At 35.7% G+C, this 17,117-nt stretch overlaps 1 protein-coding gene across 1 annotated transcript in view; it reads left to right on the forward strand.

Annotated features, from left to right (window-relative positions):
* The first annotated feature begins 498 nt into the window (after window positions 1–498).
* The window catches only part of LOC137015605 (mucin-2-like), a 47,176-nt gene continuing 30,557 nt past the window's right edge, over window positions 499–17,117 (forward strand). Inside the window, exons 1-13 of the mRNA XM_067380653.1 lie at window positions 499–592; window positions 681–758; window positions 1,179–1,440; window positions 1,538–1,652; window positions 5,871–5,955; window positions 9,118–9,245; window positions 9,415–9,634; window positions 9,906–10,025; window positions 12,922–13,039; window positions 13,206–13,344; window positions 13,510–13,620; window positions 13,700–13,766; window positions 13,884–14,021. Coding sequence (XP_067236754.1) covers window positions 499–592; window positions 681–758; window positions 1,179–1,440; window positions 1,538–1,652; window positions 5,871–5,955; window positions 9,118–9,245; window positions 9,415–9,634; window positions 9,906–10,025; window positions 12,922–13,039; window positions 13,206–13,344; window positions 13,510–13,620; window positions 13,700–13,766; window positions 13,884–14,021 — 1,675 coding nt within the window. The remainder of the gene's footprint in view (window positions 593–680; window positions 759–1,178; window positions 1,441–1,537; window positions 1,653–5,870; window positions 5,956–9,117; window positions 9,246–9,414; window positions 9,635–9,905; window positions 10,026–12,921; window positions 13,040–13,205; window positions 13,345–13,509; window positions 13,621–13,699; window positions 13,767–13,883; window positions 14,022–17,117) is intronic.

Consider the following 17,117-nt stretch of genomic DNA (forward strand, 5'->3'; position numbering starts at 1 on the left):
CTGAAATAATTTATCTACTAGTTTTGATCATTTGGCATTTCAACAGTCTAACAGCATTAGAACTTTTCACTGTTTATATCACACTTGTCTGAGCTTACAGTGTTGAAAACGCACAATGATTTGTCCTGCTTTGTTGTGTTCTATTTTCACTGGTGGAACAAAAATAGGCACGCCTTAATTAATATTTTTTTTATAATAAATAATGCCTAGACGTATAATAAATAGACGTATCGTGCTAACCCAGAACCAGCAATAGTTCATATTTAAAATAATATCGACATTAGCTATGAGTAAAGTTTACTGTACATTATACTGTGTAACTTCTCTAGAAAATAGCTGCATCCCCAATATCAACATTTACATCCTTGTTTATCTGAGATGGAGTTTAGTGCATGTGCCGGGTTCCACCTTATATCATCAATTACATTCTTCCAAAGTAAACTACAATTTACTATAAAAGGACAAGTTCTGAAAGACAGCTCACATTAGCTCTTGAAGATGCTTCTTGACTCCATGGGGTCTGTGAGGATGTCCCAGATGTGGATGCTGAGATGGGTCGTCCTGCTGGTGGGGCTGCAGTCCATACAAGCAGGTTAGAAAAAATAAAATTGATCTGTTGCAAGAAATGCTCATAATATTAGCTACACAATATGACTGTATCTGTTTTTCTTTGCTTAAAGACTTCATGGTAGATTATGGCGTAACAGCATATCGTATGGACTTTACAACAACAGCAGCATGGCCAACAACTACAGCAGGTGAATATGGCATTGTGTTTATAGATGATATGAGATGTACTAATCACGTTGATTCACAAAGAAACAAAATTATTCACAGATTAAGTACAATTGGTCCTTTATGTATTTCTAAATGAACCTACACGTTAAATTAATAGACAACATTTTTTTTTTTAAAAGTGGTGGGGATTAGTTGCACCACAGACAGTTATGTAAATATCATTAACATCAAAAGCCTAAAAAAGTCTTCTCATTTCAAACTTTAAAATTTCACAAACTCTGTCTTTGTTTTGAACAAAATCACACTTGAAGTGGACATTATGATAAAGGATTAAGCAAAAGATTAAGCAAAACCATGCTGGATACATAACATCACTGTAGGTGAATCCATGAGTAAGTCTTTGCAATTTTTCTCTCTCTCTTTCTTTTTATTTTTACCAGTCTATCCCAGTAACCATGTCAACAACATCTGTAGCATGTGGGGAAACTTCCACGTCAAGACATTCGATGGGGACGTTTATCAGTTCCCAGGCACGTGCGAGTATTACCTGGTGTCTGACTGCCAAAGCCTCAGGCACCAGTTCTCAGTTAATGTGAAGAGAACAGGACTCGACAATGTCCCAAAGATCAGCAGGGTGTCGATTACCATTGATGTCATCGTCATCGAGTTGACCGAGAACCAGGTCGTGGTCAATGGAGAAAAGTAAGATTCTGGGGAACTGCTTTTTCTGCTGCTTTTTTCCTCCCAAAGCAAACACAAAATAGGTGCAAAAATGATTTGAATTATTTCTTTTATTTAGTAAAACGCTGCCCGTGTATATAGGAGGGATCCTTGTGGAAGAGAACACAATCTACACCAGTGTCAGTTCCAAAGCGGGCATCACTGTCACATGGAACAAAGAAGATGCAGTCATGGTGAGTTAATTTATCCCTGGGTTTTCTAAAATACATGGACTAGTAACAATATTTAATAATTATGGCAACAATTGCCCAGTTATGCAGAACAAGAAAGGTAGACATGGTAGCTGCTGCAGATCTACTACATGCAAATGACCAGACATGTAGTTCAGACTCCAGGGGGCATATTATAGAAACGTTCTATCTTAGAGGATTAGTTCACTTCTGAATTAAAAATTTCCTGATAATTTACTCACCCTCTTGAAGGTTTTTGATGAAAACATTCCAGGATTATTCTCCTTATAGTGGACTTCAATGGCCTCCAGACGGTTGAAGGTCAAAATTACAGTTTCAGTGCAGCTTTAAAGGGCTTTAAGCGATACCAGACGAGGAATAAGGGTCTTATCTAGCGAAACGATCAGTCATTTTCTAAAAAATACAACTGTATATGCTTTTTATAAACAAATGATCGCCTTGCAAGCGCTTCCGCTTTCTGTAATCTTCAAAAAACGTACGCTGTATGTCCTACGTCGTCCCTATTCTACTTATGGAAAAAACTGGCACCGCGTTCGTTCCGTAAGTAGAAGGTGTAGGACATACAGCGTAAACTTTTTGAAGAATACGGAAAGCAGAAGTGCTTGCAATGCGATCATCTGTTTATAAAAAGCATATACAGTTGTATTTTTTTCGAAAATGACAGATTGTTTCATTAGATAAGACCCTTATTCCTCGTCTGGTATCGTTTAAAGCCCTTTTAAGCTGCACTGAAACTGTAATTATGACCTTCAACTGTTTGGAGTCCATTGAAGTCCACTATAAGGAGAATAATTCTGGAATGTTTTCATCAAAAACCTTAATTTCTTTTCGACTGAAGAAAGAAAGACATGAGCATCTTGGATGATATGAGGGTGAGTAAATTATCAGGAATTTAAAAAAAAAAAAAAGTGAGACTAATCCTATAAGTCTTAACGTCTGATAAGTTAGTTCAGGATTTTTCACAAATTGGTATTACAGAAGCAAATTTTAAATTGATTTAGGAATCTTATCCTTTCTTACAAAATCTCATCTTATCTGTCATTAGAAAATCTTAAAGGTGCCCTAGAATCAAAAATTGAATTTAAATTGGCATAGTTAAATAACAAGAGTTCAGTACATGGAAAATACATACATTGAGTTTCAAACCCCATTGCTTCCTCCTTCTTATATAAATCTCATTTGTTTAAAAGACTTCCGGAAAACAAACGGATCTCAACATAATACCGACTGTTACGTAACAGTCAGGATCATTAATATGTATGACCCCAATATTTGCATATGCCAGCCCATGTTCAAGGCATTAGACAAAGAAAAGGCAGTATTCATGTCAGGATCTGTGCATAGACAAGGTAAGCAAGCAAGAACAACAGCGAAAAATGGCAGATGGAGCAATAATAACTGACATGATCCATGATAGCATGATATTTTTAGTGATATTTGTAAATTGTCTTTCTAAATGTTTTGTTAGCATATTGGTAATGTACTGTTAAATGTGGTTAAAGTTACCATCGTTTCTTACTGTATTCACTGAGACAAGAGCCATCGCTATTTTCATTTTTAAACATGTGCAGTATGTATAATTCATAAACACAACTTCATTCTTTATAAATCTCTCCAACAGTGTAGCATTAGCCATTAGCCACAGAGCATAGCCTGAAACTCATACAGAATCAAACTTAAACATCAAAATAAATACAATACTTACATAATTCGAAGCATGCATACAGCATGCATGACGAACATCTTGTAAAGATCCATTTGAGGGTTATATTAGCTGTGTGAACTTTGTAAATGCACTGTAATATAGTCGAGAGCTCGTGTGGCAGGGAGCACGCCATTTAAAGGGGCGGCGCTGCCAAAATCAGTGTATAGTTAATGATGCCCCAAAATAGGCAGTTTAAAAAATTTATTAAAAAACATCTATGGGGTATTTTGAGCTGAAACTTCACAGACACATTCAGGAGACACCTTAGATTTATATTACATCTTGTGAAAAGCATTCTTGGGCACCTTTAAACTGCTCTATCAAGTTGGGTAATCGACTTTCAGGTCTGTGACCAAGCAAACAAAGACATGCAAGCAGCCGCTGTGAAGTAAACGCTAGACATTATTCGTTATTCATTAAAAAAAGTTTTCTCCATTATTAAAATGGAGGTGTGCTTTTAATTAAGTGCTGCAGAAAGATACAGTTTGATAAGCTTGATAGAGAAGGCAAAGCCTATCACTATATTTCATGGGAGTCTGTGATTATTTATTAGTTATTTGTTGTCAAAGTGCAGAACATATTTTTTGGGTGTTTAAAATGTCTTTCCACTATCAAACAATGCTATTCTTCATCTTGTATCATTAAAGGTGCCCTAGAACTTCTTTTTAAAAGATGTAAAATAAGTCTAAGGTGTCCCCTGAATGTGTCTGTGAAGTTTCAGCTCAAAATACCCCATAGATTTTTTTTAATTCATTTTTTTAACTGCCTATTTTGGGGCATCATTAACTATGCATGATATATAGGTTGCGGCCCTTTTAATTCTCATGCTCCCCATCCCCCGGAGCTCGCACTTACCTTGAACAGCACAAACACAGTTTACACAGCTAATATACCCCTCAAAATGAATCTTTACAAGATGTTCGTCATGCATGCTGCTTGCATACATCGGATCATGTAAGTATAGTATTTATTTGGATGTTTACATTTGATTCTGAATGAGTTTGAGGCTGTGATCCGTGGCTAATGGCTAATGCTACACTGTTGGAGAGATTTATAAAGAATGAAGTTGTGTTTATGAATTATACAGACTGCAGGTGTTTAATAATGAAAATAGTGATGGCTCTCTTGTCTCCACGAATACAGTAATAAACTATGGTAACTTTAACCACATTTAACAGTACATTAGCAACATGCTAACGAAACATTTAGAAAGACAATTTACAAATATCACTAAAAATATCATGATATCATGGATTATGTCAGTTATTATTGCTCCATCTGCCATTTTTCGCTATTGATCTTGCTTGCTTACGTAGTCTGATGATTCAGCTGTGCACATCCACGCTCTGCCCTTGTCTGATGCCTTGAACATGAGCTGGCATATGCAAATATTGGGGGCGTACATATTAATGATCCCGACTGTTACGTAACAGTCTGTGTTATGTTGAGATTCGCCTGTTCTTCGGATGTCTTTTAAACAAATTAGATTTATATAAGAAGGAGGAAACAATGGTGTTTGAGACTCACTGTATGTCATTTCCATGTACTGAACTCTTGTTACGTGGAACTATGCCAATATAAATTCAATATTTACTTCTAGGGCACCTTTAATAAATGTGATACTATATTCAGACAGGGTTATTGTTATTTTATTTTTACAGTTGGCTTTTAAATAATTTTGAAGTCAGGACACCAGTGGGGCTGTCTGTTTTTAAGACCGTTTCACTGCAAAAAATGCTGTTCTTACTTAGAATTTTTGTCTTGTTTTTAGTCAAAATATCTTAAAGTTCTTAAATCAAGAAGCATTTTCTTGACAAGTACAAATTATTTTCTTGTTTTCAGGAAAAATAAATCAAAATTGAGTACTTTTTTCCTTAAAACAAGCAAAATAATCTGCCAATGGGGTAAGCAAAATAATCTTAGTCCAAACTGAAAACAAGATTATATAGCTTATTCTTGGTTTGAAATAAGATTATTTTGCTTACCCCATTGGCAGATTATTTTGCTTGTTTTAAGGAAAGACTTACTTAATTTTGACTTATTTTTCCTGAAAACAAGAAAATAATTTTTACTTGTCAAGAAAATGCGTCTTGATTTAAGAACTTTAAGATATTTTGACTAGAAACAAGACAAAAAATCTAAGTAAGAACAGCATTTTTTGCAGTGTTTAAGGATTGTTTTGTCGAGATAGAATGCTTCTGTAATACACTTTTTCTATCCATGGTTAAAATAAGATAATGCACTTAAGAAATGTCATTCTATATTTAATGCAAATAAATTAATAAATGTTAATAATAAATAAATGCAAATGAACAAATATTTGCATTGCATTTACAATCTTGTGAAAACTTCCTGCCTCCTTGACATCTGTCCTTGAAAGGGACTTTGATTGCAAGTCCCTGTGATAAGAAAATGAGGATACAAATAATATTAAGACTAACCGCGATGCAGGGGTCATTTGTTGAAATGGGTCTTTCTTTATGGCTCTGTTTTAGGTGGAGTTGGACGCTGAATATTCAGATCAAACCTGTGGATTGTGTGGCGATTTTAATGGAGTTCCTGATGAATTTATTGAATCAGGTGAGTTGTGTATGGAAGTAAATTAATGCCAAATGTTTTTGAAATAAAAAGCTTGTTGAATTGCTCTAACTGAAAAAAAAAAAAATGCATTACATTAGCTGTACTTGCATTTAGATGCACTGTATTTTTAAGGCTTGCATTTTTATGGGATGAAATTCAACACAGTCGTATATTTAAGCTGTGAATATTTCAATTAAAAATATTTCACACACATTTTCATTATTAAAAATTAAATAATTCATATTCACATTTCAAATTTCACTTCCAAGATATTTATTCTGTTTAAAAATACAACCTATAAAATTCGACTAGCAATTTTCAGTCCATTTTATTTCACTTTACAAATTCGCTTCCACAAATTCAGTGGCTCAAATTCGGCAGAAAATTCAACATTTCACATCCGGGAACTGCAGGAAGAGCAGTAGAGTGCCGATGCATCATCTCTATCTGCTGTTAGTCTTCTTCACCAGCAGGTGCCGCTAGCGGCTGTTTAGGAAGACCAAAGCAACGCTAGTAAGTCATTCATTCATAAAAACGGATTTACAGAATTAGAGCAAGCGGTAAGTGAATGTGTGATGATTATCAGGGCCAGTATAAATGCAGAAAAGCTGATAAAGACATAAAAGCTGCATTTATGTTTAATTCAGTGTCTTTACGCTTACTTTCCCAGTGTAGCTACAGCTTTCTCTACAGTGAACAAGATAACGTTATTGCCCGATGCTGGTGTATAGATCAAACGTTAAATCTGAGATAGACATATATTTCTCTCTGTTGTTTAGTTTCCTTAACTTTATATCGCAGCGCTGTGTTGTAATACTAGGGCTTCCCTCATCCGTCATAGCTGCCATCAGGACATATAAACTCTTAACACAGCTTAATGGACTCGTACAGTGATATAAAAGACCAAACTCGCACCTCATTTGTGATGTAGGTTAGACTATATAGGCTCCAAGAAAGCAGATACTGGCATAAAGTTGATTTGACGCTGAACGTTTGATTATGATATTCGCAAATTTAGGGACCGTCTCTAAAGTTACGACATTCTGTATTCACGTTTCTACCTTCTACCAAACTCTTGTAGACACACATGCACATATACATATTCAAACACACCCCACTCAAAGTACATGCATATATACTATTTCTTTTTTTTTTTTTTTACACGTTCATCACACAATTTTTTTTTTTACTTTGTTCATTTTTTATTTTACCTGATCATAGATTATCCTGCTTATACAAATTTTAAATTAAATTTAGAAATAAAATTAACTAAGTAGAACTAATTGTGTGATGAATGTGTAAAAAAAAGAAAAAGTATATGTGCATGTACTTTGAGTTGAGTGTGTTTGAATATGTGTGTGTGTGTGTGTGTGTGTGTGTGTGTGTGAGAGAGAGAGAGAGAGAGAGAGAGAGAAGGGTGCATCACTCTTCGACCTGGCACCTATAGATGAACACTTCACAGGTAGTTTTGGTGATTGTAAATCATTCTCATCAAATGCTATTGAGCTTTAAATTATGGCATTTTTTTGTATGATCCAATACAGTAGTGAAATACATAGCAATCTTTACATATTACTTGACAGTTTATTTGGAAACACTTTACAGTAAGGTTCATAATGTATTAACTAATGTGAACTATCCATGAGCAACACATTTGTTGTTGTATTTGTTAATCTTTGTTAACGTTAATAAAAATACAGCAGTTCATTGTTCATGTTACTTCACTGTGCATTAACTAAAGTTGATAAATATAACTCTTGATTTTAATAATGTATTAGTAAATGCTGGAATTAACATTAACAAAGATTAGTAAGTGCTGTAGAAGTGCAGTTCATTGTTCGTTCATATCAACTATTTAATATAAAGTGTTACCTTTTATTTTAATAAACATCAAAAATCTAAAAGGTTTGCATTATACCTGACACCTAGATGAACAATTTACAGTTGGTTTTGTGACTAAGTCATTCTCTTTAAATGCTATTGAAGGTAGAAACGTGAATACATAATGTTGTAACTTTAGAGACAGTCCCTAAATTTGCGAATATCATAATCAAACGTTAAGCGTCAAATCAACTTAATGCCAGTATCTGCTTTCTTGGAGCCTATATAGTCTAACCTACATCACAAATGAGGTGCGAGTTTGGTCTTTTATATCACTGTACGAGTCCATTAAGCTGTGTTAAGAGTTTATATGTCCTGATGGCAGCTATGACGGATGAGGGAAGCCCTAGTATTACAACACAGCGCTGCGATATAAAGTTAAGGAAACTAAACAACAGAGAAAAATATATGTCTATCTCAGATTTAACGTTTGATCTATACACCAGCATCGGGCAATAACGTTATCTTGTTCACTGGAGAGAAAGCTGTAGCTACACTGGGAAAGTAAGCGTAAATACACTGAATTAAACATAAATGCAGCTTTTGTGTCTTTATCAGCTTTTCTGCATTTATACTGGCCCTGATAATCATCACACATTCACTTACCGCTTGCTCCATTTCTGTAAATCTGTTTTTATGAATGAATGATGACTTACTAGCCGTGATCTCGTCTTAAACAGCCGCTAGCGGCACCTGCTGGTGAAGAAGACCAACAGCAGATAGAGATGATGCATCGGCACTCTACTGCTCTTCCTGCAGTTCCCGGATGTGAAATGTTGAATTTTCTGCCGAATTTGTAAAGCGAAATAAAATGGACTGAAAATTGCTAGTTGAATTTTATAGGTTGTATTTTTAAACAGAATGAATATTTTGGAAGTGAAATCTAAAAGGTGAATATGAATTATTGAATTTTTAATAATGAAAATGTGTGTGAAATATTTTTAATTGAAATATTCACAGCCTAAATATACGACCATGTTGAATTTCAGCCCATAAAAATGCAAGCCTTAAAAATACAGTGCATCTAAATGCAAGTACAGCTAATGTAATGCATATTTTTTTCAAATAGTGCAATTCAACAAGCTTTTTATTTCAAAAACATTTGGCATTATTTTACTTCCATAGTTCACTGAACCTTTGTCTTATTTTGTCATTATTTCTTAATTACAGAAAACACATCATTTTTTCCTCATGTATTGCTAATTTCATAGCTCTCCAAGAAGATCAAGTGTTTTTATTAGAAAACTCATCTATGCCTTATCTTATTCAATACAGGATTAGGATACGAACGAAACGTTGGCTTCATTGAGTTTGGGAATAAGCACAGAGTTTACACCCCAAATGATAATTGCCCAAATCCTTCTGAAGAAGATGACGAGAAAGACTGGTTCAACAAGTGTGACAATTATGTAAGTCGCAAAACTATATCTATGGGCTTAATAGATTTATTATTAGATGTATTTCTTAATGGCTTCATCCAATCACTTTGACAACAGCTTCAAATAATTACAATATTGATATTTAATGTGGATCTCTGAGGCTAAACGTTAAAAATACACTATGCCTTTGTCACAACAGCAGGCAGATTGTGCAAATCATTTGGAGGATGAAGACTGGTTCTCCTGTAATGAGATTTTGAACCCTGAACCATATATCAGTGCCTGTATACATGATATGTGCTTGCATGAACCTGAAGACACCGACAACTCCTCGCTTTGTGCGACTTTGTCTGAATATTCACGTCAGTGTTCGCATGCTGGGGGAAATCCACCGAACTGGAGAACAACTGACTTCTGCGGTAATAACCATTTATCTCCGGTGGACTTCACAGGATTCTTTTCTCTTTAGATTTTTCTTTGCTTTGATTCCTTCTACTTTTAATTTGTTTATTAATAGCTTTTGCACATTACAGATTTATACTGTCAGCTGTATTGTCACACACATTTCCTTCTTAAAATACAAATTACATCAGTTGAAATGGAAATAACTACACTATTTGACATAAAATGTTCTGAATTTTTTTTTTAAATTTTCATATCAGTCTCTTTATGACTTGTATACCCATGCAGCTGTCACATGCCCCTACAATATGGTACATTCTGAAAGCGGCTCCCCCTGTATGGACACATGCTCACACAAAGTCACACTGTGTGAGGAACACAACATCGATGGCTGCTTCTGCCCACCAGGTCGGTATCTAATTCACAATAATCCACCATATACAATATTTTATTTTATGTGGTTGATTTAAGAACCTCATATAGAATAAATTATGATTTTACAGTACGATCACAAAGACACATTTCTTCACTGTGCTAAAGTTATTATATTTCGCTAATAACTGCTCTGAATTTGGGTAATTTTTGTGCACAAAAAAAAAAATCATGCAAAATAAATGCAGAAAAAGGTAGACTTTGCATATAACCCATAAAATGGTTTTCATACCATACCACATGAACAAGATTTCTTTTTTTTTTTTCTTTTTTTTTTTGCAACCCAGCAGTTTTATTTTAACAGTTTTATTACATATATCATCAAACAAACAACAACAACAAAATCTTCTCTGCATTTCTCCTCTTCTCTAGCTTGCTTCTTAATCTAGTTGTCATACACTTGGCATTTTATAATATAAATATTGTTGGCTCCTTGAAAAATTGCTTTGTTCCTCTCTTTTCACTTTGTATAGCATTTGCTAAATGCTAAAATGTAATTGTAGAATTATAAGAAAAATACCCAAGGTGTTTACATCATTTACATCTTATTGCAAAAGATAACATAAACAGTGAACTGTTTACAATCTGATTACTTGTGTATCCTATTGGAATCTGATCTAAAATGTCCACATTGTGCATTGCAACTGTTAAGATCAGATTTGTGTGTACATACTTCTCTTTCGTTTTCTGGAATATGTGCATTGGTTTCTATGGCCATGGTGTTAGTAGGCATATGCCAAAAACAACAACAACAATTTCTAGAAATGCGAGATTTGTAGCTCGAAACGGATTTGAAAAAAATCCCATTTCATGTGATTTTTTGCCATTCACGTTTTAAACCTGATCAGATTTTAAACATATGCATTTGTTGGATTTGTCACTCTGCATGTAGTGAAAGTGACAGCAGCCTTATAGTAAACACGCTGCTGCTTGTCCTTAAAGGTATAGTTCACCCCAGAATTAACATTATATCATTATTTACTTACTCTAATGTTGTTCAAACAGTTGACAGCCATTGACTTCCATAGTATTTTTTTCTTCTTCCTACAATGGAAGTCGACAGGTACCAGCAACTGTTTGGTTGCCCACAATTTTCAAAATATCTTTCATGTTCAGAAGAAGAAAGAACTTAATTGAGGTTTTACACAACCTGAGCATAAGTAAACTATGCAATTCAAATGAAATTGAATGAACAAATGTAAAAATAAATTAAATCATTTATTTTTACATTTGTTCATTCAATTGCATACTTGAATGCTACTCTACAGCTGTGAGCTGCCGGTGTTAATCTTTCTATATATTTATTTTATATTATACAATTATTATTATTTTGAGTATTGCAATAAAAATAGTATTTTTTTCTCCATAACATCTTACTGTTACTATCGTATACACTGTAAAACGTATTACACTCTAGCTACTCAATAAAATTGGGGCAACAGATTACAAGCAATGTGATTAATTAAATTCAACATATCAGAATTAATCAAGAGTTATTTTTGGTTAAAGTGTTAATCGAATTAATTCCTTAAAAGTCAACCATTTAAAATGTGTAAAATTAGCAAACACCATTACAAAAACCACAAACTGACATAAAAGGCAAAGAGTCAAACTGCCCAACTAAATAAAACACTGATCACCATAATGGTGATCAAATATTTTCAATAAAATCAACATCAACATCTAAAATTCCATTAATTCTTGTGTTTCTCTTTCCTTCAGTGATTCTGCTTGTTATCCTCAGGTGTTTTCCATGTTGGCAATAAAAAAATATTTTTGACATCATGTCTGTTATTCAGACATTTTGTTTAAATTTTACTTGTTTTAAATGGTTGACAAAAAAATTTGCATAGTAGATGTAGCATATTACTTTTTACAGTGTAAGCTTAGCTAAGCTTGACAAACAAAAAAAAAAAAAAATGAAATGCATTGATCAACACTTTTCATATTTAAATGATTTAGCCCAGTTTATTAAAGACTTTTTACACCTAACCACGTGAGTGCCTTGGAATTTTTGTTGTTTTATCTGATATAAAATTTTATAACATTACTGTCAGTTTTGTTAGATTTAATGCACCCTTGCTGAATAAGTGTTAATTTACTTTTAATAAATATTTAGTTTATTTGTGTGAGTTACAGCCGGTAAATTTAATAAACTATACAGAGGGAAAAACACACACATCACTCGGTTTTCTGTCGAACCGGAACCCTTTTTTATTTTACAAATCCATTTATGGATGATAGGTACATTACGTGATGCAGTATGTGATGCACACCCATTACAAACTTTAACACTTTTCTTTTCTTATTTACCCAAACTTTTGAATGATAGTGTATTATGGTTTTCATAGAAATATAAGCATTGATAATAATATGAAATTCTTCTTCAACAGCAAATCAGCATATTAGAATAATTTCTGAAACCATGTGACACTGAAGACTGGAGTAATGATGCTGAAAATTCAGCTTTGATTACAGGAATAAATTACAATTTAAAATATATTCAAATAGAAAACAATGATTGCAACAATATTTCACAATATTACTGTTTTTACTGTATTTATTTCATAGGGCAGCTCTGATTAGAAATCAGTTAGCTTTTGGAGAAGTCATTAGCAATCTGTAATCTGAAATACACAATAGAAAATGAGAACATGTTTTAAACCAATGGCTATTTTTATGTAAGAATTTGTGGAAAACAAGAAAATTGGTATTAAATTGTGAAAATGTGTGAATAGGTTTGCGAAATGTCTGTTTAGAGAGTCTAAGAAATAGTTAGCAATTTTTGGCTCATAGAATCAGCTTTTGTGTATAAACAAATGAGGAAAAATGTGCACTGTATGTATTTGGGTAAATATGAAATGTGTTATAGGAACTGTATTTGATGATATCACAAACACGGGCTGCATCCCTGTGGAGCAATGTCAGTGCTGGCACAAAGACACCATCTACCAGCCAGGAGAGGTTCTTCTAAATAAGGAGGAGGAATGGTAATAAAACATTATACATTTTACTCTTTTCTCCTTCTAAATGTCTTTAATTGCAAAAAGAAAAAGCACTATAAACTATACATCAAACATTTGTATTATTACATTGTATCAGTAGTCCTGAAGGTGGTTGTTTACTGTCTGTTTTTAATTTTATTGTGTATTACAGTATATGTAAGGAGGGAAACTGGATCTGTGTGAGTATTCCCGGCCCTGGCCTGTGCGCAGTAGAGGAAGGATCTCACTTCACCACCTACGATGGGAAAGAATTCAGTTTCCATGGAGAGTGCATCTATGTGCTCTCAAAAGTAAGCATGTTTTGTATGCACTGACTTCACCTTCTGTAACTGCTAAGACATCTACATTTAGAATTATTTTGTTTGTATTCATTCGTGTCATGACGTTTTTATTTACGAACAATATGTGAAATTCTTAATAATAAACACTCTATAAAACTCTATTTATCTTCATAGGACTGTAACGAGACAAAGTTCATCATATTGGTTCAGATATATCCTTGTGGTACTCTTATTGGCACCTGTTTGAAATCTATTGAAGTGCTATTTTACAATGACAAGAACAATGTGAGTACATTCCTTCTTTTCTTCCTGCTTGTAAAGTCAACACATTACTCAATGTGTCAATATGTCTTTTTTTCATTAGCGTCTGGTGATTAACTATGACGGCTCAGTACAACACAATGCAAAGGTTTTACTTCCTTACATGGCGGGTGAGAGAGAAGCTCTGCATTTCTTTTGTTTTAAAACCTGCTGAAACTTAAGGAATGATTGTTTGTGAAGGCTGATATTTTTGTGAAGATTTAGTGATCTTTGTCTCTTTCTCCCAGCTGACTTCACAGTGTTCAAGCCGTCATCGTTTCACATCATGCTTCAGACCTCCTTTGGGCTGCAGGTGCAGGTACAGCTGGTGCCTCTTATGCAGGTTTACATCACTGTGGACCAAAGCTTCCAGGGCAAGACTTGTGGTGAGAAATTAAAAAACAACAACATATGAAGTTTAGCATTTGAATTAAAGGGATAGTTCACCCAAAAATGAAAATTATCCCATGATTTACTCCCCCTAAAGCCATCCTTAGTGTATATCTTCTTTCAGACGAACACAATCAGAGATATATTTAAAAATATCCTGGCTCTTCCAAGTGTTATAGTGACCGGGGGCTTGTTTTGAACCCCCCCAAAAATGCATCCATCTATCATAACAACATGTTCTCCAATCAATATGCCTATATAGGTCGTTTGTCACTTCCCTGAAATATGACCCATAGGAGCATTTACTAAAGTTGTGCTCCTATCAACAACAGGACACTTTCATTTTAATTCATGAAATACGACCCATAAGAACGTTTGCTAAAGTTGCACCCATATCCACATATAACAGGACACTTTCATTTTAATGCATTATTCCCTTTTATCCGCGTAATATTTCAGGTTTCATGTAGCTCAATTGGAAGAGCATTGCAATATATAACAATATGCGATCATGGGTTCGATCCTGCATGTCCTCATAAAGTGTAAATGCACTATAAATCACTACATTTACATTTACATTTATTCATTTGGCAGACGCTTTTATCCAAAGCGACTTACAAGTGAGGAAATACAACAAGCGAGTCGTCATGACGAGGCAAATAGACAAGAAGTGCTCATAATACAAGTTATAGGCAGTGCTCAGATTATCCTAAGCTACAATAGAGAGGGATTAGAGGAAGTGAAAGGATAGGAATAAGAATTTTTTTTTTTTTTTTTTTTTTTTTTAAAGATGAGGTTAAGTGCTCACGAAAGAGATGGGTTTTCAGCTGTCTTTTGAATATTGCCAGGGATTCCGCATTCCGGATGAAGGCAGGAAGATCATTCCACCAGCAAGGGACAGTGAATGAGAATGTTCTGGAAAGTAATTTCGTGCCTCTCTGTGATGGTACCACTAGCCTTCGCTCCTTTAATGAGCGCAGGTTTCTGGTAGGAGTGTAGACACGTAAGAGTGAGTGGAAGTAGGAGGGTGCTGAGCCTGTGGTAGATCTGTAAGCAAGCATCAACACCTTGAATTTGATGCAAGCAGCAAGTGGTAGCCAGTGAAGAGAGATGAAGAGAGGCGTGACGTGGGCTCTTTTGGGCTCGTTGAAGACGAGATGTGCTGCTGCGTTCTGAATCATTTGTAGAGGCTTGATTGTGCCTAGAAATGACCAGAGCCTGGACCAGAAGTTGTGTTGCATGTTCTGTTAGAAAGGGCCTAATTTTCCTGATGTTGTATAGTGCAAATCTGCATGACCGAGCTGTCATTGCAATGTGGTCTTTGAAGGTCAGTTGATCATCAAGGATTACTCCAAGATTTCTGGCCGAATTTGATGGGGTAATTGAGGATGTGCCTAGCTGGATGCTGAAATCGTGATTTAGAGTCAGATTGGCAGGGAAGACGAGAAGCTCAGTCTTAGCCAGGTTGAGCTGTAGATGATGTTCTTTCATCCATGCCGAGATGTCCACCAGACAGCTTGAGATTCGTGCAGCTACTGTGGGATCATCTGGTTGGAATGAAAGGAAGAGTTGTGTGTCATCAGCATAGCAATGGTAGGAGAAACCATGTGCCTGAATGATGGGACCAAGTGATGTAGTGTAAATGGAGAAGAGGAGGGGTCCAAGAACTGAACCCTGAGGATCACCCGTGGTCAGCTGATGAGCTTTGGATACCTCCCCTCTCCAGGCAACCCTGAAAGACCTTCCTGTGAGATAGGATTCAAACCAGAGAAGTGGAGTACCTGTGATGCCCAGTGATGAGAGGGTGGACAGGAGGATCTGATGATTCACCGTGTCAAAGGCAGCTGATAGATCGAGCAGAATGAGAACTGATGATTTGGAATCAGCCTTTGCAATCTGCAGGGATTCAGTGACCGACAGCAGTGCAGTCTCAGTCGAGTGGCCACTCTTGAAATCAGATTGATTGACATCCAATTGGTTGCTATGTGAGAGGAAAGATGACACCTGGTTGAAAACAACTCGTTCAAGTGTTTTTCCTATGAATGGTAGGAGAGAAACAGGTCTGTAGCTGTCTACAAGAGACGTGTTTAATGTGGGTTTCTTAAGCAGTGGGGTTACCCGAGCCTGTTTGAATGTGTTAGGGAAAGTGCCAGTGTGGAGAGATGCGTTGATGATGTGTGTCAGTGCTGGTAAAAGTGTGGGAGTGAGGGCTTGTAGAAGGTGTGTGGGGATGGGATCTAGAGGGCAGGTAGTAGGATGATTGGAGAGGAGAAGTTTGGATACTTCTGTCTCAGTGAGGGGAGAGAATGAAGAGAGGAGGTGTGTGGCTGTGTGTGTGGTTGGTCTGAGTTCCTGTGTGTGTGGAGCGGAGAACTGACTGCTGATGGTAGATGTTTTGTCAGTGAAAAATGTAGCAAAATTATCAGCAGTAAGGGATGAGGTGGGTGGTGGTGGAGGGGGACAGAGGAGAGAGTTGAATGTTTTGAAAAGTGTGCGTGTGTTTGAAGCGCTGTTGATTTTGTTGTGGAAATAGGAGGATTTAGCAGCATGAATTTCAGCAGAAAAGGATGAGAGCAGAGACTGATAGCTACAAAGGTCAAATTGATCTTTTGATTTGTGCCACTTCCTCTCTGCAGCCCTGAGTTTGGTCCGATGTTCACGAAGAACATCAGATAACCAGGGATTAGAGGGAGTGGCACGTGCAGGCCTGGATGACAGAGGACAGATACTATCTAGAGAAGAAGTTAATGTGGAACATAAAGTGTCTGTTGCTGTATTCACATCCAGAGATGAGAATTGTGAGGGTGAGGGAAGGGAGGATGATACAGTAGAGGAAAGATGAGAAGAAGAAAGAGAGCGCAGGTTTCGTCTGAAGGTAACTGGTAGCGGGGTTGGTGGTGAAAAAATGGGGAGTTGAAGATTAAAAGTAATGAAAAAATGATCAGAAAAGTGCAGAGGTTTTACCAGAATGTTGTCGGTGATGCAGTTGCGAGTGTAAATGAGATCAAGTTGGTTGCCAGATTTGTGTGTACTTGTGGTTATGAGCCGATTAAGATCGAATGAGGCTAGCAGAGAGTGGAAATCAGAAGCAT

This window comes from Chanodichthys erythropterus, chromosome 24 (assembly GCF_024489055.1).
Source record: "Chanodichthys erythropterus isolate Z2021 chromosome 24, ASM2448905v1, whole genome shotgun sequence".
Lineage (NCBI taxonomy): Eukaryota > Metazoa > Chordata > Actinopteri > Cypriniformes > Xenocyprididae > Chanodichthys > Chanodichthys erythropterus.